The sequence below is a fragment of the Galendromus occidentalis genome, unplaced genomic scaffold, assembly GCF_000255335.2.
Source record: "Galendromus occidentalis unplaced genomic scaffold, Mocc_1.1 scf7180000077485, whole genome shotgun sequence".
Lineage (NCBI taxonomy): Eukaryota > Metazoa > Arthropoda > Arachnida > Mesostigmata > Phytoseiidae > Galendromus > Galendromus occidentalis.
The window spans coordinates 1,937,165-1,960,806 of record NW_003805473.1 but is presented as its reverse complement, the minus strand read 5'-3'; the positions used below and the strand labels follow the sequence as shown (position 1 = coordinate 1,960,806).

Genomic DNA, 23,642 nt, shown 5'->3' with positions numbered 1-23,642 from the left:
AAGCTGGCACGCAGGAACGGGGGTTGGCTGAGTCGGTTCGCTCACGGGTTTTCTTCGCTGCTGCCGATCCAGTACACACTGCTACCGTCGTCCTCGTTATCTGCAACGAGATTAAACGGGGATTTGAGACAGACCGCGCGAGAATCTCAATGCCCCGGCTCGTCAACTGCTAACACCCTCGTATCTCGACGTTTCCCAGACAACGTCTCGCGGCGCCGCGCCGGTGAAGCTCCCGTGGACTTGCATGCTTCAGATAGCTCGTGAGCGAAAGTCCGTTGGTATTCAGACTACAAACCTTGCTTTCATAGTTTCACCGACCACTTGTCTGTAATCGGTCTGGGCTGAGCGTAGGGGCTCTGTGAGCCTGCGGGTTGTTGGGTTTTCAGAGTTCCGTTATTGAAATTATATCTGGAATTGAACGACAAGTTCAGGCATCCGATGACTACCGGGCGGGGCCCGATCCAATATTTCGGTCTCATGACGGCGAGTCCGCGCACGAGGAAAGAACCTAGGCGTTCAGGGATAATTCAAGAGTGGCGGGTGGAATTCCGGGAGTTCCTAGATCCTCAGCGAAAAAAAACTCTCTGAAGCTTAGGCAATGTCTTACCTTTGAGGACAAGCATCTCCAATGATGATGGAGTCGTCTTCGTACGTAGACGAGCAAATGTCGCTTTCAGCTGCACCCGACATGATTGATGAAACCGCTTCCTGTTTGTGCTGATTGGCCGCCGCTTCTTTGTACATGTCTGCGAACGAGATCATGATAGAATTTCCAAGAATTCCGGGTGGGAATTCCCTTTCCTCTAGATAAGGTTAGGTAAAGTGCCCTTTCCACTCGCTGCAACCCCGGAATCGTTCGACCCTCTCAAAAACGTCAACGATAGGTCTCTGCGCGATTCCTGCTGCCCGAATTCGTAGCAAACGCTGCATCGAGAATCGTCAGTCGGAATCAGCCGCCTACGGGAAGGATTAGGGGCGCTATCCCCGTTGCTGAGGAAATCTCGGCAGCCGCGCCATCGAGAGCTCGGAGGACCGGAACCTCGGTCGTGCCTGCTGATGTTGTAGAACACAGCTCGTTCACCTGTTCACATGCTCGCTCGCTCGCTACGTTTGCTACAACAAAGCGGTCGTTGCCTGAATGCTCCGATCGCTCGCTGGCTCGATCGCCCCCCTCCTCCGTTCGGGGGAAGCCGCATTGAAGTGACATCGGCATACCAAGGTCGTGTCGCGTGACAAACGCTTTGCTCCATCGATCCTTTCGCGACGGCGGCAACGGCAGAAGCACCGCGGCCCCGAGACTCCGGAAGCCAAATTACCTCGCAGGTACGCTCTGCGGCTCTCGGTTCCTTCTCAACTCCAGGAGGCAGGAAGCAGAGCTTGCCGTACTATCCTCGGCGTGCGCGCGGCTTGCCATCTCCATAACCGCCACGCTCTGGGTCCCTGCGCCATCGAGGGTGCGGCAGCGCTTCGTTCTCCCGATGAGAGGAGCGATCTCCGGAGCTCCGGATGAAAAATGTTCATGCCGCTGCGTCGGGACCTAGCTCCGAACTCAGGGTCTTCAGGAATTATTTTACAGTTGGCTCGGTCGAGAGAAGTATTTTCTCAAAATCGAATCTAAATGGGCCAGCCGCCCGAACCGGGCGGTGTGCTGCTTTTTCAAAGTTGAAAATTCGCTGTCATGACCAGCTTCGTCCGCGGATTCTACTCCACCGAGTCGAAGCACCTGACAAGTTCCGAAAGAGTCTGAGGGCTCGCAAGTTCAATCGTTAAGGACCGTTTGCAAGCACCGCCACCTCCTCCTCCTTCTCTGACCGGTCAGCCGCAATCTGTTTCAGCAGTCGGTGGTCCGGGCATGAATCACTCATTCATTCTCCTTCAACGATCCGAGAAACGTACGGACTTTCCTATTAGCTTCCGTGCGAAGCTGCGCCCCATTACGGTATGACACCATTCGGGGAGGTGCCGTTTCGGAACGAGCTCGCCGGTGGATGAAGTTCACGAGTAAAAGAGGGGTCGAAAGGCGAGCTCGCCCCCGTCCAAAAGTTCTCCGGGCAAAGTTTAGAGGTAAGCCGAGGAGCTCGAGAGGGAAAAAGAGTATTAACTGTCGAAGCTCGCCAGTTTACCATTCACCCGGATATTTCGCTCTTTCCCGAACGTTTTGTGCAACGGACAGCGGCGCGAAACTGGAGAGGCGATTTCAACGCTTCCGCGGCATCCGCAATCGATATGAGCGGGCTGCAATGAAAAATGCGGCGCGAGAGCTCCCCCCCGCCCTATCGGTGTGGGACGGCCGGCCGCGTCGGCTCGATCCTTCACTCTCGCGGTTCCGGCCAAAACGAGGAAGAATTATCACTCCCGGATCGATGCTGCGCAATTGGCGCTATCGAACTTTACCATTCAACCGTCTGTCTGCGGAGCAGCTCGGAGCGTACTACGATCGATCAGAATGAATTTCCTCTGTCCAGGAGTCAAGTTCCAATAACTCAAGGCGAGCGATGACAAGCTCGAGGGTATCGCCGGGCATAACCCCGGGAAATCCGAATCGACCCGAGGCGAGGATTGAACGGCCGGAGCGACAACCACGTGGACGATCCCAGGGATCTTCACCGCGCTGCCGTTGCCATTGAGAGCGTCACCGGCTGTGGATTAAAAGCCTCCTCGACCCGGATACAAGGGTTCATCGCCTGCCGCCAGCTGGGCAGCCGTGTGCTCTCGAAGTCCATCCAATTAGAACGTCTGCTTAGAGGAGAAGAACCAGCAGCAGCAGTCACAGTGGTTGAGGCTGGAGATGGGTCGGGACGATGAGAGCCCGAGAACGTAGAAGGAACGTTCAAAGAGTGGAATTTAACTCGACCTGATGTGGACCCCTGCTCCGGGTTCGTGGTCCACTCACCGCCGGTGGAGCGGCGGCGGCGGCGGGTGGACCGACCGATGCCGCCCACCTTACTACCCTCGGGGTAACTATAGCTTTGGCTTTAAACTCACGTTCGAGATCCTCTTCAAACAGATCCTGGTCGAACGACCTGCCCAAAGACAGCGGACGATATTTTTGCTTTGGGGTTTGTCCGACGGATCGCTCCAATGTGGCAGATGATGACACCCCATTGCAGTAGCCCTGCTGCACCGCCTGAAATCGGCGAATGAACACATTTATTTTACGTCGTTGAAATTCTCTCGATCACGATCAGCATTCGTCCTCTCCATCTCTTTTTCCCCGTCCGAATGGGAACTTCGTGACGTCTCTGGGTAGGTACACTCGACAGGAGCTGGATCGGGATCGCCGAAGCAGCCCGCATCGCACGATTCTTCTAGCCCCGTGACGTAATCCAGGGCTTCTCGGTGGAGGTGAGGTTATCTGACAGCTTGTCGAGGTGACGCTTTTCAGAAAAACGGAGAGACCTTTGAGCGCGGCTGAGACGGAGCAAGAAAGGTCCTGTTCCACTAGCTGCTTAGTTGCCCGCCCGCCGAGCGACCTGACTGGAAGAATGTCACTTTGCTTCACTCACTTCCTAAGAAGCAATCTGTTACCTTGCTTGCTGAGCCTGTCGACCCCGCCGAGAAGAAATCCCCTGCAGGGCATCACAATGGAGCGCAAAAAAAGAGCGGAACCTCACCCGGTCACGCGGAGGGCGTCGAGGAAATAAGGGGACCGAGGAGGAGAGCGAATCTACGGAGTCGGCTGAGGAGCTCCGGCTAGCTAGAGTGTCACAATCGACTCCGAAAAAGGATTGAGAAAGATCACGAAACTAGAAGAACCGACTGGCGAAACGGGACAGATTCTACGTTTTGATCCGCGAGCCGAGGTCCTAGCCCCCCGAACGACGGGTACCGATGTCCGGGTACGATTCTCGTTCTGCTCATGATGACCATTCCAGAAAAGATATTCGAGAGGTTCCCTAAGGAGTTGTATGCAGAGGCAACTCACCCTAATGCGGTGAGGCACCTCGTACGTATGCTCCTTGTTTTTGGCGACTCTCCGCAGCGTTTCCGCGACCATGTCTCCTTTGAAGTTGAATGCTTCCGCAGCCTGCTGCGCTGCGTATGGGCAGTACAATGTTTCATGATCGTTGTTGTACATGATGTCGTTGACAGGGTCCTTGGAGCACTTTCCGTAGGTGTTCAAAGACAGATCATCTCTCGATTGGCCTGCGAATTGAACCAATAGGGGATTTATCACAGCAGCTGATGAAGAAGTGCTCGTTGGAGGAAAATCTCGGAGGCGCGAAATATCCGGCATGACTCTCTTCAGGCAGCATGGTAACTCCCGATGCCCTCCATGCTTCCGAAATAATCCTGCATTTTGCGTGGGAGTGCTTGCCAGAATATCAACGAGACACCCCCTGCAGAAAATTTCCCTCTCCACCGAAACTGTCATAGAAAATCTCCGCCTGGACTTCCGGTCGAGTGCATGATGCCCTGTGACGATTTCCCCGTCTAAGGAAGCCGTTGCCCCTCGGATGCACAATTCCTCTTGGAGATTTCTCCCAACCGACTTCGCCTGTTGGCAGGAATATGGTTGGTCGGACAGCGATCCAGGGGAACAAGAAGTGCGGCGTACAGACGGCCCGACGCGCAATCCTGTAGGGCAATAAGCCACGTCGCCCGGCGTACGTTGTCTTTCGTTACAGAACAAGCGCTGGCGACAACAGTGACAATAATGGTAATAATAGCAGCGGCAGCAACAACACCATGGGACTTGTTGTTGTTGCCAATCGGTAGAAGACCTTGCTACAGGCTCGCTATGAGCTTCTTGCTTGTTGTCCTGTCGGAGCAGAACAGGTGTACGACGGAATAAATTGGGTTTGCAGGAAGTGCCGGTGAGCAGCCAACCAGCTAGTCCGCCTGCCTGTCCGCCCGCCGGCCGGTCGACGGCCGACCGACCGACCGACCGAATGTTCGGCGTGCGTGCGCTAACAGGGGAGACAAGCCGGTCGTCTTCACTCCACCTGCTTCTCCGAAGTGGCCGCTGACGATGCCGCCGCCGCTCCGTCGTTGTTGACGGCGTCTACGACTACGACGCTCATAACAATACGAACACGCCAACACATAGACGCACGACTCGGAGAACGACGAGCCTGCAGAGTTCCGCTTTTTCCATGCGTTTGAAAGCATGAATCAAATCCATGACGAAAGAAGCGAGCGACGAGGACGTCGAGTCGACATATCATGTCGATTGCTTCAATGACACTATTATGGCAGCGGCACCGACGAAAATGACGGAGACTCTTGACACGATCCTCCCCTCACGTCTGGGAACGATGACGGAGCGGAGTCCGGCGAGGAGACGATTTGCCTATCGAATGGAAGAGGGAAGACCAACAGAGCACGCATTCTTTGTTCGCTCGGCAACAAGCGACATCATTCGACGATAGAGCAAGTGTCGGCATCATCGAAGCCGTCCCGGCATGGAGGACGTCGGCGGCGCGACGGTGGCGGCGACATCCTACACGCTGCCATCGAGTTCGACGGAGCCTCAAAGCCTTCGGGTCCGTGGCCAGCTGATGAGTGCATTCAAGGTGACGCTTTTGATATGGAAATCGCGTCTGTCGGACGTCGACGACGAACGAGCCTTTCGACGACGAAGTTCCACCTCCGTGTACGCCCTGCGGCGGCGGGATTCTCTTCCCAGCAATGTACACGCGGGCTCTAGCGTTGTGATACGAGCGCTGGTATCAATAGCGATGAGTTTCGGCTTGCTCTAACCGTCCGAGGGAGTCTGACGACTCCGTTTTTCTGTGCGTGCTTGGCTGGTCGGTTGGCTCGGAGGCTGAACCAAACCGAGCACTAGATATCTCGATGACGGCCTTCTGATTCGTCATTCTCTGTAATAATTATTGCACACGACTCCGACGACCGCCTGATCTGAATTGCCCGAATACTGGAACGAAGGAACGAGCGTACTCACACATTTCGTTTCCGTGGGTGCGTGGCTGACAGCGACGATTCCTCATGAAGAGCAAAGACACAGCCGAGATCAGAAGAATCACGACCGTGGCGGCACATAGCACGGGAACCAGGACAGCGGGGTCGCGGAGCATGGAGACCTGAAAGTCGGTTGAGTCAGCGGCCATCGACGGCGAACGTCGCGAATACGTAATATCCTGAATATATTCAATCGATGAGGATTCCTCGTGATCCATTGCGAGACGTTCACCTCGCGGCGAAAATTTGTTGCGCTCTAAATTGGAGGCTAGGACTTGGCCGAGGGAAGAAAACGGGCGTCGATTTATTTTATAGAGAGACGAATAACAAGCGACAAACCTGTCTGGTTCCCGCAAGTGGCGGAGGAATAGTCGCTCCACTAGGCGTCAGCGTTGAAAACTGGTAGTCTGCCTCTGTATAACTCGCCTCGTTGTGAGCGGTGACGAGGAGCTCGTACCACGAGGAAGGTTGGAGGTCACCAATGGCCAAGACCTGCAAAGACGCCCGAGAAAGGGAAAAAACTCGTAAAAACCTTTCATAGTCGCTGCTGTCGTTCGCTAGTTTTGTGGTCTACAACATTGAGTTGACGACGGAGTTTATAGTGAACGCCCAGCGGTGGAAACATCGTCGGCTAGCTCTGAGCCGTATACCTCCGCGGCGGCTACTGTCGGACTACGGCCGAGACGGCGGCCCCACAGCAGCAGCGAGAGGATCGGGAAAACGGTTTTCAAACTTCCGGTGTGTTTCTTAGTGATTTGCTCTCCGTCCGGAAGTCTAAGGCAGGTGGAATCGAATACACAGTGCTACGACGTAGCGAAAGAACAGGCAAAGCGGAATGAGGGGAGTGAGAACGTATAACGTTTCTTTGCGGATTGGAGTCTTGAGTAGAATACACTGGAGCCGGAGTAGGGGAGGTCGGCTGGAGGGTCCCGAAGTTCGTTGAATTTTTGATTCGATTTGAGCTGCCAGATTTATCAGATGGCGAACGTGTCAGAAGCCAGGACGGAAAACGTCCCGTTATTATCGACGAAATCTCAGGATACATCGCAGTCGAGAATCGGTAGGGATTCCAGCTTCGAAAAATCTACGCTTTTTGTCTCATCGAGCCGAGAGTGAGCAACGGGAGCACCATCAATGAGCTGCGACCTTCACTCCCCCCCGCTCTTCAGGAAACCCCCTTTCCCCATTCTCCCTGAGGTCTTCGACGGGTTGAAGGGTGCGTCGAGTGGGGCGGACTCGAGTTCGCACTCTCAGATTTTTTTTTTAGCTTAAAAGTTTTCCTCTTCCTCCTCGGAGGTTCTCCTTTCCCAACGATTCGTTCTCGTCGCCGTTGACTATTGTAAGAGAGCCGAAGAAAGAGAATACGATGAGAAAATACTGCCGAACGGCAAATCCAATAAGAAATCAAGCGGCTTGCTCGGTTTGTCTCGGTTTACTCTTGCGTGCATTCCGTCGCAAGCCCTGAATATTGAATCTACTTCCCGCTTCGCTCCCCTTCCGTCTTTGGATTTTCGCGCGACCACGCCGCTTTCCGTGGAACCACCGAAAGATCCCCTTGATCCCGGGAGCGGAGACGTTCTCTCCCCCGAGAGTGGGAAAATGATGCTGGGATGCACACCTCGTTCTGGTTTCCGAGTCCCGCAGAGCTTTGGGGAGACTTCCCGCGCTGACAAATCTTCCCCGATTCGGAAACTTTCGGTGTAAATGACGGTCGGGCGATTGGAACGCAACGTGTTTCCGGAAAAGTGATTATTCAACGTCTATCGGAGGCGGTTTCGCACTACCCGTTCTTCAGTACCGCGAAATGGTAGCGAGGTACAACCAGCAAGTCAGAAGAATGGGGGTACTCGGAAATCAAACGCTCCTCTTGGGGGAAGGAGATCATTGCATCAACTCCGTCCTTGCTGCGAGGGTTGAGGACCCCATATCCAGGTTGATGGAATTAATTCCCATAATCTCCCAGAGGCAAGGCAACATGCTCTGTGGACCGGTTAAGAACGGAAAGTACCAGATCCGAACAAGTGAATAGGGAGCGCGTCGGAAGTTTCTTCGGAGCGGTGAAAACGTTTGCAAGCAGATAAGCACGCGCACGAAAGTAAGCACCGCTTGCAGGGATTCGTTCTGGATGCTGGCTGCTCCGCAACCCGCAATTTGCATTGGCGTTCCTTCACATCTCGTTGAACACAGGTATCCTCCCACTGCTTCCCCGCTGCCGTCGACGTCGCCGTCATCGAAGCTACTGCGGGCTCTCGACTCTCGAACGCCCATTTCCAACCCGCCGCGTCGTCGCCGGCAGGTGAACGAGCTCACAGGCGAACGAGCGATCAGCCAGATAGGCGCACGCTCGACCAACAGCTCGAAGGAACTCGAGTTCCAGCTATGATGTACCGGGCTCCGATCACGACCGAGAGCGAGCCCGAGGACCGAAGCGCCTTCCGCCCGGCCAGGCGTAGTTGACCTCCGAACCATTGAGCAGCTGAGAACGCTGTTCTCAGATCAGGAGTGGCATTCGCTTCGCTCGTTGGGCTCCGGCCGTGTGAGCAGCGGAAAGCAAGCAAAGCTAGGCGGACTAACGAAAGCAAAATCGGACGAGCGATGGTCGGTCAGCGAAGCGAGAGGCGTACGCCTCGGGCGTCTCGATAAGGGACGACGGCAAAGTGGCACATATATTTGTGGCGATAGCCGAGCCAGAACACGCCTAACCAGCCGAGAAGTCTCGAGAACGTCAACGACTCAGCCATAACAAGTATAAGTAAGCGGTTGAGTTGACGGGTAAGCAGAGCTTCTTTATGGCGCGGCCAGCATTTATGTCCGTCTGCCATCCAACATCAGCCGCTGACGATACGCAGAAGTACCGTCGCCGAAGCTGCTGTTGACGTATTTCTCACCATGAGCTCCCTCACCACCATGAGCTCTAAAAGATCATCCGCCCGGTTTCAATTTTGATATTTTCCACTCGTAAGCTGGAGAATCTCAACTGACGCTCGATGAGGGAGGTCTCCGCAGGAGTGGGTCTTTGCCGTTGGCGGGACCGTGTCTTCCGGGGCGGCCGGAAGAGTTTCTCCTGAGAGAATAATCCCGCTAAGCATTATTTCCCCACCCTGCACCCCTCTCGCCCCGCCGCCGGCGAGGGAGAAATAGGGTCCCCTGGAGGCCATCACTTAATTAGGGTTCCGATTGAGGCTGGTCCGGTCTCTGTTTCGTTCCGCTTCTCATCCTTCTCTTCTTTTCGCCTCAAAGGATACCCTCGCAGCCTGGGAAAAGGCGATGGATACAGCTGGTGTGGAAAGATGGTGAGAGTTGTAATGCTCGACCAATGCCAAAGGGAATCGTCATCGCTAGCCGACCGAAGGATGGAGATCTTATTCGATAAAAAACTCCCTGATAACGCTGTGGTAAATTGTACTCAGATGGAAGATGAAAGAGTTCCGCCGTTTAGCGGTCGACCAGTTCTGGCTGTATAATAAATGATTGTACTGACCTGTTTCTCCTTGATCAGGTCGTTCGAGAGCAGAATCCAGTCTCTATGAGCTGTTAGTTTGTATTGAACTACGAAATGTCTTATGGGACATCCACCGTCTCCCCAAGTCGCCATATTCAATGTCGCCGTCGTTTGGTTGCTCGAGATGAACGCTTCGCTGAGCGGCGCGATTGGTGCTGTGGAAGAAATAAAAACATCTCATTAAGTGGAATACGCTCTTGATGATGACGCTTCACGTCCGGAATTGAATGATCGCCTTCGGGACGGAAATAATTTCCAATCGTCGGACTTCTCTCCCACTGTTCCGTCCGAATAGTGCTGCGTCTCTCGTCCCTACGCTTATCTATAATGAATTCGAATCTGTCCGCCAACCAGAATGTCCCTAGTCACCACTGCATTTCGAACTATACGCTCGCTCAACTTCAGAAGTTAGTGACCGCAAGCCGACTTAGGGACATAAAAGACTAAACCTCGATTTCGAAATACACTCGAAGAAGTTCTTCTCCGAATTCGCCTCGACGAGGAATTGCTCACGATTGAGAAACGCTTCCGATTTAAAAATAAAAAGGTAGAAAACCTCCGCCTGTCCTTAGCGCTTCCAAAGAACTCCTCCGCAGACGACTGTTAGGCACGCGCACGCTCCTGACGACTAGTCGAGTTATTCCGAAGAATCCCACGCTGTTTCCCGAGCACGTTTTCGGAAGTCTCGGGTACGAAAAGAAACGGGGAAAGAAAATTTCAGAGTCGCGATCGCTCGGACACACATATGTCCTGAGGACTCTCCGCGATCTAGGAGGTATGGCGATCTCGACGAGGAATCGCTGGCTGGAGAACGTCCGGCACGGTCAGCTGCGGGAGCCAGATGAGGATCTTGACCGTCAGCGTCCCCAGAATTCAGCGGAAGTGGCTTCAAAATGGGAGGAGCATTCTGTTGTCTGGTTTGCGACAGCTCAACGACACCCTGAGTCCGCCATGGTGATAACGGAATGAAGTTGTTGTAGAGTCATGCGTTGTCTAAGCCAAGGGGCTCATACACAAAATAAGCGACCGTCCCTGTACCAGACTACCTGAACAGAAGGAGCTCCCGAGAAAAAGTCGGTAAGGCGGTGTGAGTGCTTAACGAAGCTTATCGCCAGCGGTCCAGCATGGTGTTGTATATATTTTTATAGCAGAATTAATGAGATGTCCTTCCACTCGGGCTCGCTTTCGGCTCCTGTCGGTTTCGGTGTCCTTGTCCAGGTTCTTCCCCAGCTGGCAAGCTCTGTCGCGTGCCTACGTGCCTCTGCTCCGCCGATCTTCAGCATCGACGGGAACGCGCTCGAGAGGGAACGCACTCAGTCGGCACATCCTGGGGGATTTTTCCACTGTCGTTCTCGCTTCTCCGCACGCCCGACTTCAAAGAAATTCGCGAATCGCCATCGAGCTCCGGGCTGCGATTCTCATCTTGCGGATCTGAGATTCTCCGACATTCCCTCAAATTCCATGGCTCATGGCAAATCGAGAGGTATCGATCACGATTCCCAAATAGTTTGGGTTGGGTAGCCCAGGAGCGTCAGCCGGGCGGTCGGAGCGACGACGCCAGCTGAAGCTCGTCGTGTGACCTCCTCATCGCTCCTTTTCCGGAGGAATATCACCAGCGAGAGTTGATGTTGTATTCGCTGTGTTTCTTTATGACCACAGTCGTCAGGCTTCCGCTGGAGCCATACAGTGTTCCTTCGACCGCTCACCCGTTGCTGGCGGCGGCGGCGTTTGTCCTCCTGTATATAGATTCGCTTCCCCGACGTCGACGTCGGAGTCCGACGGGATGCCTGCCTGACTAGTTGGTTTGGCGGTGGGTGACGGTCGGACGTTGCGCAGCAAGTAATCAAAGAACCCCGTTCGCACACCAAAAGCAATTCCTCGGGATGGGAGCCTTTTGCCATTACGTCCCACTGTTATAGTCGTTGCGGCCGCCGTCCTCCAAGTGAGCTCGCGGACCGGACGAGCAACTGACGCGCTAGTCAGATGCTCCGGTTGGCCCGCTTGTCCTCCTCTTTTATTGTGGCACCGTATTCGAGTCCCTCGTATTATCTTCTTGTCCGCTCTGTAGTCTGTCTCCTGTTTTTCTGTTGACGCTTGACGTCGACGTCTGTTTCTGATCCTCATTGCTGGTCTGGCTCGCGCCCATCACGGCCTGACATGGTGGTCGTCGAGGGTTCCCGCCATGAGGATGCTGGAAATCGTCCCCGACTTCCGGGCGACGCAGACGAACTTCTGCTCGATTGCCAGGGGGGGTCGGATCACAGATCCGCTCTCGAAGCGAATCACTGAGCGACTTACCTCTGCCTTCAGTAGCCACCTCGATGACAGCGGAGGGTTCTCCTCGTCCAATATCGTTGAAAGCCGTGAGGAATATCTGATACGATGTCCCGCACAGCAATCCCTCAACGATCTTGTTAGTCGTGTAGCTATGCAACTGCATCTCTTTCCATTCGGCTCCCGAGTGTTTGTAGTGCAGAAGGTAGCCAGTCACTTTGTACTTCGCGAGGTCCTGCTCCCAACGAACGTGGATCGACGACGATGTTGTTGCGATAATTTTCAGCGGAGGGCTCGGTGGAGGATCTGCAACCGAAACACGAGTGCTTAGACGTGTTCAAGGACTCGAGAGCGACTCCCGCGCGCAGACACACTCAATCTTGTCGCTGCTGTTCCACGAGCGTTTGGGCCTCGACGAGAATAATTCACCCGTCATCGCTTGCAACGTCTATGTAGTAGCTCCGGATTTTTTTCTCCATAAGCCTGTGCCAATGGCGAATGTCCCCGCCGTCATCTCTATTATACAATAGGGAAGCTCTTGGATAAGCGCTTCCATTCGAGGCTCATCTCCTCTTTGTTATCACCTCCGGAGAACAATAGTTCACCCTTGAACGTGCTATCTCGTCAAGCGTGTCCGCGCAAATGAGCGGCTGCACTTGACGGCAACAACATGCCCTGACGAAAGGAGGAGGGATGAACGATCAGATTTGCGCGAAACAAAAATCCTCCATGACTTTTATGTAGGGATTCGAACCCCCCACAATATCATTCTCCTCGAAGCGAAAGGCTCCGGCAGGCGACTCTGAATACCGATTTCGACGTATGTACGCGTCCGTATGTGTTCATTTGGTACAAAATCAGCGCAGGACTCAAGATATGCCTCGTCGGGGCAGGAAAGTCCCTCAAAGGAGGAAAGTCCCACAGTATTGGGATTGCTGTGTAGTTTTCGATGCAGATCACGCTATTCATCCCATCTCTCATCATGAATCTGCATCATGGGATAGACATTCCGAGGCTTGAGCATCGGGACACGTTGACGAGCCTCGCAGGAGAAGGGGCGGGGAGGAATAAATTAAACCGGGTAGACCGACATACCGTATTCGTAGGTTTTCACCACCAGCTCGTTGCTTGAGGGCCCGGATCCTTGTGGATTGAACGCCTGCACTACGATGCTGTATTTGGTGTTCTTCTTCAGACCTGTTATCGTGTACTCTTCTCGACCGTTAGTGGGCTGATTGTTGTGGTCGATGTCGACTGTCTTGTAAGAAAACTGCTCGGCGCTATCGGACTCTTTGTAGCCGACGTAGTATCCCGAGAGATGACTGTTCCGCGCTCGCTCGGCTGGCTTCTGCAAGATAAAGAGTTCAAAATATTTTCATGAATTCCTCCCTCTCGGAATCCTCTTATGTAATTCGCCTCGACGACACAGGAGACCGCCTCTCGGCCGAGGCGAGAATTTCTCATATCTCTATGTGTTCGGATCGAAGTCCATGAATCAAGTGATGATCCCTCAAGGAGTCCCGTCATGTTCAGTATTCAGCGATTCACCGAGCTCGAAGATTCTCTCCGAATATTGATGTTCCGCCGATCATTGAAGAGCTTTCCCCTTGTGGAAATCATTCAAGTCGCGAACAATCGAAACGTTGTGGAGAAAAAATAACACCGACTTGCAAATAGACAAATTATGCTAATTTCTCTTGGCAGTTGCTCCAGCATGTCGGGGGCGAAAGAGAACGGGAAGAAAAATCAACCTCCATATTCATCTCGAAGACATTCCTTCTAACGGCCGTGGAGATTGGAAGCACTCGATCGAGTAAATTACGAGCCTCTCCGGAATTAGAAATCCTGCAACCTGACACGATCGAGCTCGACCGACGAGTAGTCGAGAGCCCTGCGCGTCAGAGGCGGCCTGTATCCAAGTGCTCTCCGCTCCGCGGAACTCTATTCCAGAACTCCAATCCGTGTACTTCGTCCCTTTGGAAACATGCCGTGATCCATGACTATAGCTCCGTGACAGGAGTTTCCCACCCCGTCGCTAAGCGCTGCCTCGTGACCTCTCTCATACCGCTCTGGAAATTCTGCGAGTCAGCGAGTTCTGATTCTCTAAATCATGGAGTCAACCTGGGACTTTCCTCTCCGTCTGCCCCTTGCGCAGGATCTCACGGAGATTCGGAGCGAGAACTCCAGGGGAGACGATCGTCTCCGATCACGTGTCGGATGAGTTGGCTGCAGGTTCCGGACTGATTCGGTCATTGCCAGAATTGCAGCTCACTACGTAGCCGGCTTAAATAGTTGCCTGCCTAATTGGGCGGAAGCGGATCAGATTAGCTCGCTCCCACTCGACAGATTGTTAGTCTCCAAGGCTTACAGACTCTCAAAAGAGCTACTGACCCCTAGATTTCTCGGAATCCATGATCGTCGGATCGATAATCCGTTTTTTCTCTGTATCCGGAGATCAATCCAGATCGCGTACACGTATTGGAAAATACAGAATCCTGCGAATTGAACGCGGAAACGCATTGGAATTCGGCTGTGTATTCGGATTTGAGTTCACGCAGCGCCGAATGTAATCGGCTCCCGGTGGCAAGCCGGTCCGTCGAACGGCGACCGAAGCCATGAATAGCTTTGCGAGCCGAAGGCGAAGTTCCATTGGCTGCGAATGGCTTCGAAGGTACAGCAAATCCATTCAGAGTAAATCGATGCCTCCACAGAATTGAAGAAATGAGAGCATGGAAAAGCAAGCTCGCAATGAAGGCGTCTTTGACTGGTAGACGAGCTGCGCCTTTCGGGGATCGCTCACGGATCGCATGCCGAAGGAAGGAGCTCTCAACTTGAACTGGACCGCGACGCCGCGCCGACGAGAGCATTCCTCCGTCGAGCCAACTTCTCGGGAACGGAGCGGCGCACAAGCTTCTCACTGAGACGGAGAAAAGGCGAGAGAAAAGAGAACGCTGGAGCAGCTGGAGTAATTAACGTATTTGATACTTGATCGATAGAAAGTAGTCTAGGAGCAGCGGGAGCAGCAGCAGCAGCACCACCACCGTCATCACCACCAACAGCAGCAGGAACGCGGCCGCGCTCAGTGCAGATGGCAGAGCCGCGCTCGAAGACGATATTAATTACGTTTAGGATAAGCATTGAGCTCGGCTGCTGGCTTACGAGCTCGACGGCCGGATCGCTGCGTGAGAATGACACGAGTTCCATCGGGCTATAGAGCTATGGGAAACGCCATGGTGATGGACCGACGACGGGAAGGACGGGGACACTGATTGAAATGGGTTCACGGCTTATTCCTCTCCGGCTTATGATATTCTTCGCCCTGGCCGGATTTTCCCGAGTTTCAATGGAATCACACGGGATCCGGTACCGCTTGGCGGCTCCAATCGACGCGGACCATGGGCGAGGAAAAGACGATTCCTGCTCCGGGCGGAATTCAGATTCCCGGCGATTCATCCATCGAAAGGAAAGCGAGCAAAAGGCTGGCTGGCTGGCCGGCCGAGTGAGTTTGTCGGAGAGACTTCGGAGTCGAACACCCGGAGATTTCAACAATGAGCGATGAGAGACTGTCTAGTCGCCTCTCCTGCCACAACTCTCCTTGACTGCTGCCGAGCGACCGTCTGTCGAGTGGAAAAGTTCGCGGCTGCTAGTGCCAGGCATCGGCTGACCGAGAAGTTGGAAGAAAAGAAGACCAATACTGACCAGCGGCGGCGGCGGTGGCAGCCGCAGCGGCCTTAAGCAGGCGGGCAGGACGATCATCGGAGATGTTCGCCATCAATCACCCAACCCATCGCTCCATACTTGGATCTCTCAGCGGCCGGAGAGCATCAGTAGTACCTTGCAAGACCTTCTCTCTCTCTCTCTCTCAGATTTCTTTTGGTGCTTAGCCGCCATAGTCTTTCCATCGAACAAAACAGGGGAGATTCGCCCCGTGCACATGATCGTCGAGGCTCGAACTCTCCGACGGATAAAACTATTTCAATATCTGCTGTCGGTCTAGCGGAGCAACGTGGGAACGGGGTTCAATGCGCGCGCCTGGAGAAAGGAACGTTGGCGAGATATCGGGAGAGGAATCGAGAGGGGCCGGCGCGCAGGCGGCCCGACGGACAAACAGGCGGACGCGATGATCCACATCCATCATAGCCGTTAAAAAGGCAAGTCCTAAAAGCAAGAAGGAAAAAACGGAAAATTCTTCTTGCTTGCTCGCTCGCTCGTTCCTCCGCTCGGATGACGAGATGGGGCTCCACGAAATGGTTCATGGGAAGACCGACTCGGTCAAAACGCTCCGTGTACGCTTGGGGAGAAATCGAGGATAACACGGGGTCGTTCCGCGGGGCTCCATCGGAGGGAGGGGGCGGTGCATGGGGATCTCTAGACTCTCTTTTTTTTCAATTTGCAAACTCTTTTACTTTTCCCCCTCATTTCCCCCGATCACCATCAGTGAAAAGATGGATGCGATGGAGCAAGTTTTGCCTCGACCAAGCCGAATATGACCAATATGAACGGAGGGATGGGGATTCCGCGCGTGGGGGATCGGTGCGAGAAGAGAGAGCAGAGTTTTCGCATAAGTCTAAGTTTTCGGTCTGACGTCCATTCCTCCTACGTCCATCTGGACAACGCCCCTCCCCCGTCGGACTTCCACCGAAGTCGGCCGCTCCCCGATTGAGTGAGCGACCGACCGAGCCTCAGTCAGTCAGTCGGTCAGCCCGCCCACACTCCGGCGTAATACGCAAGCTAGCGCTCCTACGTGCGGACTCGCGAACGCGTGTGTGTCCAAATATGGATACACGCCGTGTGGGGTATATGTTCCCTCACTCAGAAGCTGGCTCCGGTGTTCGTTTCCCCGCCAGGGCTGTCGGCGGCGCCGATGTACAAGTTCGGCTGATGGTCCCTTGATGGCTTGAGATTGGATTCAATGATGGAATATGATAATTCGGTCGAGTCGGCGAGCAGCGAAGCTCACTCATCGATTCCGAACAGTGAGCCGACCGACGGCCAACTAGCTGCGCAACTCTCGCATGATCCACCGAGACAGTTCCGAATGACGTGACGGCGTGGTATCTGTGCGAAACTCACGGAGCTACGCCCGGGGTGGAGGGGTTGCTGTTTCCGACAGGACGCGATCCGTTCTCGCTTTAGAGTCTTAGAACCTCAATCGTCTGCATTCTCCTCGACAACGAAACCGTCCAGTCGGGACAGAAGTGTCCGTCGAACACATTTGCGTGAGCGAACGAATGCAGGACCGAACTTACCCGCCAGGTGACGCGAATCGTGCGCGAGTCCACGGCCGAAGCTGTTATGTGCGAGGGCGGTGTTTTCGGGGCTGCGGGGAAGATCAAGAAGTCGTTTATTTCATCGAGACGAGATTCGTTCGAAAGATGGATCTCGATGGGAGAAGCGTGGAACGTATGAAGAATCCTCGGAATTTTCGCTCACCGTCCATTTTAGTTTTGACGAGAGCGGGTTTGCTGAAGATCGAGTCGCCCAAGGTATTGCTGGCTTTCATCATGAACTGATATTGAGTTGCAGGTATGAGTTCTTGCAGCGTGGCATCAGCAGACGTGCCAGGTACCGTCACCACACGAGTCGCTTCCGGCTCTGAAACGAAAAGAAATAACGAACTAACTCTCGACGCTCTAATTGTCCGTACGCTCGTTGGTTCTCGCTCGCTCGCTCGCAGGCTGGCTCGGTGTCCTCTCGGGCATCGTTAGCACTTGTAACAGCAGAACTACCTCCCTCCGCTCGCAAACATCTTTCTCCCGTCTCCGCTCACTCTCGTCGGTCCCTCGAACGCTTCATTCGTCCGCAGTTATTTGCCTCTACCCCTCGCAGCAACAAATAGGGGGCTCGCGCGCCCGGAGCGACTATCATCGCATCCCGTCTCCACTCTCGCGGATCTCGACCATGACACAAGTTCCCGCTCTACCTCAATCTCGCCGCGAGTTTCAATCTGCTGAGCGTTTCCATCGCGGAATTTTCCACCAACGCGACCCGCCGGCGCGCGAGAGCCTTTCACTCCGAGCCCATTCGGGAGGTGCTGTTTCATCGCGCTCCCGGTGTTCCGCCCCCGAGCGACGTGAGCATGCTTCCAGCAGAACAACAGACAACTCTACGAACAAATTAAACTTGTGTTGTTGCTGCGGCCGCCGTCGTCTCTAGTACGATCCTGAGCGTCCATTAGTATTCTCTGCTTGCTTGTAGAAACAAGGGTTTCAGCTAGGGAGACGAGCGAGCCAGCACTCAACGAAGCTCAACCGACGCAACGAGGCAACCGTTGAGGCAAGCGATCGTCGGCGCAACCGACCAGACAACGAGATCCAGGCAACCAACTCTCTAACAACGTTGATCGGCTCAGTCGTTCGTTCGCTGGTTCGCTTGACAAACTCGTTCTAATCGTCGATCCCGAGAGCCATTTGAGACCGAAGCTCGATCTCTAACCACTTTTCTAGTCTCTCAAGGCGTTCTTCTCCACTCCTGTCCGAGAACTATTTACCCCGCCCGCCGGAAGGGCCGCGGGAGGGAGGGAATATCTATTCGACAGCTGAGCCTCGCGATTACGGACCCGACCCCGTGGGAATAAAGCCCGCCCAAATCGCCAAGGGCTCTCTGTTCGAAGGATCCCGAAGAATTATACCGTGAGTCGAGAAGTCAAACTATGAATTGTCGAGAAGACTCTCAAAGGACTAGTCGCGCTCGGGAAATTTGGGCGAGGGATCGTTCCCGATCAGCCAGAATCGTGGTTTTGGTATTTCTGGTGATTTCATCGCTCGCCCGCTTTCAGAAAAACTGAACTATACTCGGCTGAGACCTCGGGGAGTAGTTCCGGGATTCCGGCAGGGGAAAGGGCCACCCGGCAGAGAAGAACCTCCTCCCCAGTGTCGCTTCCTGTCAGCAAACTTTTCCTTGCAGCAGTTGCACAAGTGCGGCTCGTCGTACTTGTAACAATGGAATTCGACAAGGACAAGGAAAGGGACGGAAGAGGGGAAGGAAGAGGATCTCAGCAGAAGGAGCACGACAACGACATCGACCACGATACTATTTGTCTTGATTTTTCTTGGCCGGCCATTGTATCTCCACTGGCAAATTAATGTTCTCCCGGTTCCCCATCCTTCGTCTCTGGAGGAGTTTCCCCGATTCTCAACATTCTGTTCCCACTTCTTCGCCATTTCCACGGCCTCGAATCCAGACTTGCGAATTCGACTAGTTGGCTGAAAGCTGCCGCTTTCCAAGATCCTTCCGAGCATTATTCTTCCGATTGCGTTCCGAGATCACTAAAAACCGGAGGCCGACGAGTGCGTTCGGGAATTGATTCGCTCCATTCCATCAATCACGAGTTAAGCTCCGCAGATCTCTCGTTCGAGCTCCGAGCCCGTCGGACGCTTCGAATATCTCTCGGTGCGGAATTCACATTTCGCTTGCCACAGGGATCTTTCGCCACTTACGTACGCATGCACATCACATGTACAATATTCATTCACGGGAAATCGGAAACTAAAGTTCGTTGTCAACAAACACTAACCGGTTAGAGGATGATAACTGAGGGTATATGAGCTTATGTCGCTATTCCCCGAATATGGTATATTCCACTTGGCAACGACTGAAGTGCTACGAATGTCGGAGAACACGATATCGTCTGGAGGATCGGGTACGCCCTGTACGATGAGCCGGAGCCCTTCCGATGCTTTCCCGTAAGGATTGCTCGCCGTGCATGAGAACGTTGCTGTGTCCGCCCGGTCAGCCGCACGGATCCGCAGCACCGACTTCTTGCCGTAGAAGGATTTTTCCTCGTTGATGATGTATCTGTGGAAGAATAACAACACGGCGAGCATTAGGCGGTGGTATCACATGAGCGCGGAGCTCGCGGGCAAGAAGAGCAAAGGAAACACCCGAAGAGCCAATTGGGATAATTGGGCAAAAACACATCGGCGGTAGTGCAACGGCGGCGGCGACCGAATGCGTGGTGAGCCGCGGCGGTGGCGTTCCTCGCAAACGTTGCCAGCCGACGCTTTTTCCCTGCTTGGTCGCTTCGTCCATCTGTCTATGGATCCTTTCGGATTCGCCCCTCCCCCGTATTCGGCCGGGGTGCCTTTGATTCTCCCCCGGTATCAAGCGGGCGCCGTTTGGTACGACCATCAGCGGGGTCCCAGTCAGCGCGGGAAACCAGTTAGCCAGACAGGCAGCCCGTGAGCCATCCAGCGGGAGGAGGGTCGGCCCCCCGTGGCCGACTGACTGACGTTTTTACGTCCTGACAGATCCCGACGTTCCTCGGCACGGCGCGACCGAGGTGCGCGGTACTGTTGGCTCGACCGGCTTCGCCACCGCTTGGAAAAGGGGAGGAGAGAAGCACCTGCATCGCCAACCATCGCTGCAGGTCCCGAAAGGAGTCAAATCCGATCCATCGCATGAATGTATTTACAGGCCGGTCCGTCTAGCGGTCCGTCACACAAGCAAGCTTATTGAATATGAGATCGCTTTCGTTGATATGACGAATATGTCAGACCCACGGTGAAAACAAGCTACGCAAACGATGCGCGCACACGGATTGGACGGGACCCGGCGGTGGGGGAGGAGGGGCTAAGGGGGAATAGGCGTGGGATACGGGCTCGGACGAACGGATGAATCGTGGGAAGCGAGCGATCGGGATGGAAGCAGCGGGGGAACAAAAGGAAGGGGTGGAAAAGCTCACCTCTCGTCATGCACCGGCAGGAACACGCCGTCTTTACTCCAGATGATGGAGAGTGGCTCATCGCCAGAAACAGTGCATGGCAGACTAGACTCCGATCCACTCCGGACGTGCATACTTTTCGCCAGTCCGGTGATGTGAGGACCTCCTGAAATTGAAGGATCGGTCTCGTGAATGTCAGAGAATCCTCTCGAGCTTACTTCAACTAATCCGGCCCGTATTCGGGTCGTTATGGAGTTTTCGCTCAACGGGAACGACAGAGAGACGAGACGCCCGGTGGCTGGCAGTTCCCCGGCATCGCGGAAACCTTTCTGAGGATCGACACCGAGACACCGTTGGCCCCCGTCGAGTGTCTTGACCTTTGGGCTGCATTTCGCGCGCGAAGTTGCATTTTGCCGGGAATCATCGAGGGAGGGCAGAAAGAGGCGTACCTACTACGAAAAGAAGCATCGACTGCGGAAGACTCGGGATGGCGGACTCCGTTACTCGAGGAATAAGCGAACCATAAGACGGGCACGCAGCGCCCAGGCGGACGGGCGCTAATACGCGTTAAGCCACTAAGTCGGCACCGAGATCGTTTATCGGGATCGTTCACGCCAGTGTACGACCTAAATGGTCAGCATCACGAACCGCGGCTCAGAATTGATGACAGGGTCTGTCTTCGACATTTTCGTCGCTACGTTGGCTCGTCCATAATCGACGTGACTCCCAGACAGAGTTCGCTCCTTGAGCGATGAATCCATCCGCGAGATGCGGGAGAAGAAGTCAAACCATCGATCCGAAAATTCCGTCTCCTCAACCGTCGTCTACTCCCCTCACGAGCACAGAGCTCCGATGGTTTCAGTTTCAGCCCGTCGTTCCTGAATGTTGCCGAAGTTCTGTGGCAACAATGAAGAAGAAATGATGGAGATCCGTAAATAGGATGACAGGCAGCTCGGGGATGAAGTAATACTTCTTTCAAATGAGACGAAGTTCTTCCAGGAGCCCGTGCCGACGGAGAGCAATGAAGTACCTGATCGTATGCCATGACAGTTTCCCGCTGAACACCAATGAGACGCTCATTCTATTGTAGGACTGAGGTCAGCGAGGAGCGAGAAAGTGTCGACGACGCTACGTAGGAGAGACACATAAACGCTCGTCAAGCCTTCAAGAGACAGGCACTCAACGGCGGCGTTGGCGAGCAGACCTCAAACGGAACGTGACGCGCAAATGGTTGATACGTGGCCGGATCCGCAACGCTCTGGGATTAGAAGTGGATCATCTCGCCGAGCAACGATCCTCGCGCCCCTCTATCAAGCTGCTCGGCCAGCCGGCTCGACGGGTAGACTGCTTGGATGGATGGAAGACTTTAGATGGTCGCACATCGAGAGCTTGTGTGTCTGAAGTTGAGTGGAAGTCGTTTGGCACGTTCCTCTAAATCCCTTACCCGGCTTGCTGTGACCGACAATGGCCGATCAACCTCGCTATGGTTGATAGCTCACTCACAGCCAGTCCGGAAGGATTCCCACACTTTTCCCTTGAGAAGTTAGAACGGTACCGAAAAAGGAACGTTGATGCCTGGTATCGCGGTCGAGAGTCCGAGGCGTTCCAGCTCCCGAGGGATCGAGAATTCCTTCTGCTAGATGCTCGAATGAGTTGTCGACTCACTCACTCATTCATTCAATCATCGGCCAGATCAGCAACTTGCGTGTGTTTATATGTATTTCTATCATCTCGCTCGCTCCACTGCCTCCGCTGCTCAATCATAGGTGCTCGGGTCGCGTCTGGCGTAGGGCAACGCGCTCGGTGTCGTCATCGTTGTCACGCTTGTTGCTAGTAAGGTTGCAGACGGCGCGCTGTGTCACGAGTCGACGATCATTGTGCAATGTTCGTCATCAACAGACGGCCCCGCTGTATAAAGGGCGTGTTGTCGAGCGGGTTTCTCTTTATCCAGCCGTTTCCTTCGCCGTCCGGATCCTTCCGCCGTCTCGCAAAGATCACATTTGCTCACTGACATGGACAACGAAGAGCGTGACGCTTATCCTGTCGTCACGGTTTGACGCATCGAGTCTTTGTAGCCGCGGCTGTTCCCGGGAGTCCTCTCGCGCTCACGGATTCGCGGTCGCGCGACCAGATGTTCGGGTCTGTTCGGAGTCGTTTACCCGTCGAACTCGCTACGATTCTCGGTCCTCGGCGAAGTCGTTGCGTACCGCAACTCGATGCACTCGTTGCTGCGCGTCGGGCGGCGCCGCGCCGTAGACACGAGGGTGCGAGAGGTAGAAAGCGCGGAAGCCAACTTTCAGTCGCAAACAACAATCACGAACTCCGCTCAGCCGCTCGGTTGTCAGGGAGAGCGGGAGAGCGAGTTTTGCATAGTTAAAAGCTTTGTTGTTGACGAAACTCATAAGGTGGCGAGCGGCTTTTCCACCGGCTGTACAACAAACGCGCATAAACGTCCGCTTCAGCGACTTTGCCTGCCGAAGAAAGTATTCCTTGAAAGGCCTCAAACTGCCCCTGGGATTCCCATGCTCCAACTCCCTCTCTGGTGCGCTGCGCTTCCCTGGAAACGACCTTTACGCTGTTTCCCTCCGAGAGTCTCCTCGCAGTCAGTCAAAAGGCTTCTCCGCGCAATGTCTCGCTGATCCTTCAGGAAATTCTGAGGCAGTCTCTTCGTACAGTTCTCATGACTGACAGCGTTCTTGTCGCTGTGCCACGAAATTTGAATTGTTAATTTGTTTCTCCCTCTCGTCTCCCGATGGGAAATGAACAAACCACCGGCGGAGTCGGGCGATTTTCCGGGAAATTCCTCCACGATGCTCGTTGGGACGACTCCGCGTCGCTGAGGTTTTCAGACGCTGTTCGGAAGAGAACTCGGTCGGGTGAAAGGTTGAATCTGAGACGTCCATATCCTCATCATTCCCGCTGTCAAAAGAAGCTCAGAGACGGAGAAGCAAGAGTACGGCCGGAGCGATGGGAGGTTACAGCTCAGTGTGTCGAGGCCGAGCGACGCACCGAGGAAAGATGACAGGCCACCAGATATCATGTCACAGATTTCGAGATCCACTTTGAGGCTTTCCGCGTTCACAAAAGCGGCGGACGTATCCCCGGGGCAGAAGTGCGATGACTTGTCCCGACGCAGCAGGGTGAATAGATCCTCCTCACTATTCATGGGCGGGAGCGATTCGTTCGGACCCCACACGAAAAAATATTGCTCTCGAGAACGTTGCTGCGAACTGTCTATGGCGATCCGGATAGGAATAATAGAGGAATGAGGAGGAGGTTTCC

At 54.3% G+C, this 23,642-nt stretch overlaps 1 protein-coding gene across 1 annotated transcript in view; it reads right to left on the bottom strand.

Annotated features, from left to right (window-relative positions):
- Positions 1–302: 302 nt before the first annotated feature.
- Positions 303–23,642, bottom strand: part of LOC100899371 (Down syndrome cell adhesion molecule-like protein 1) — a 183,255-nt gene continuing 159,915 nt past the window's right edge. The window contains 13 exon segments of the mRNA XM_029112184.1: positions 303–408; positions 608–746; positions 2,986–3,127; positions 3,926–4,146; positions 5,906–6,044; positions 6,262–6,414; positions 9,404–9,579; positions 11,723–12,004; positions 12,794–13,046; positions 16,948–17,018; positions 17,132–17,293; positions 19,215–19,495; positions 20,382–20,526. Of these exon segments, the coding sequence (XP_028968017.1) occupies positions 303–408; positions 608–746; positions 2,986–3,127; positions 3,926–4,146; positions 5,906–6,044; positions 6,262–6,414; positions 9,404–9,579; positions 11,723–12,004; positions 12,794–13,046; positions 16,948–17,018; positions 17,132–17,293; positions 19,215–19,495; positions 20,382–20,526 (2,270 nt within the window).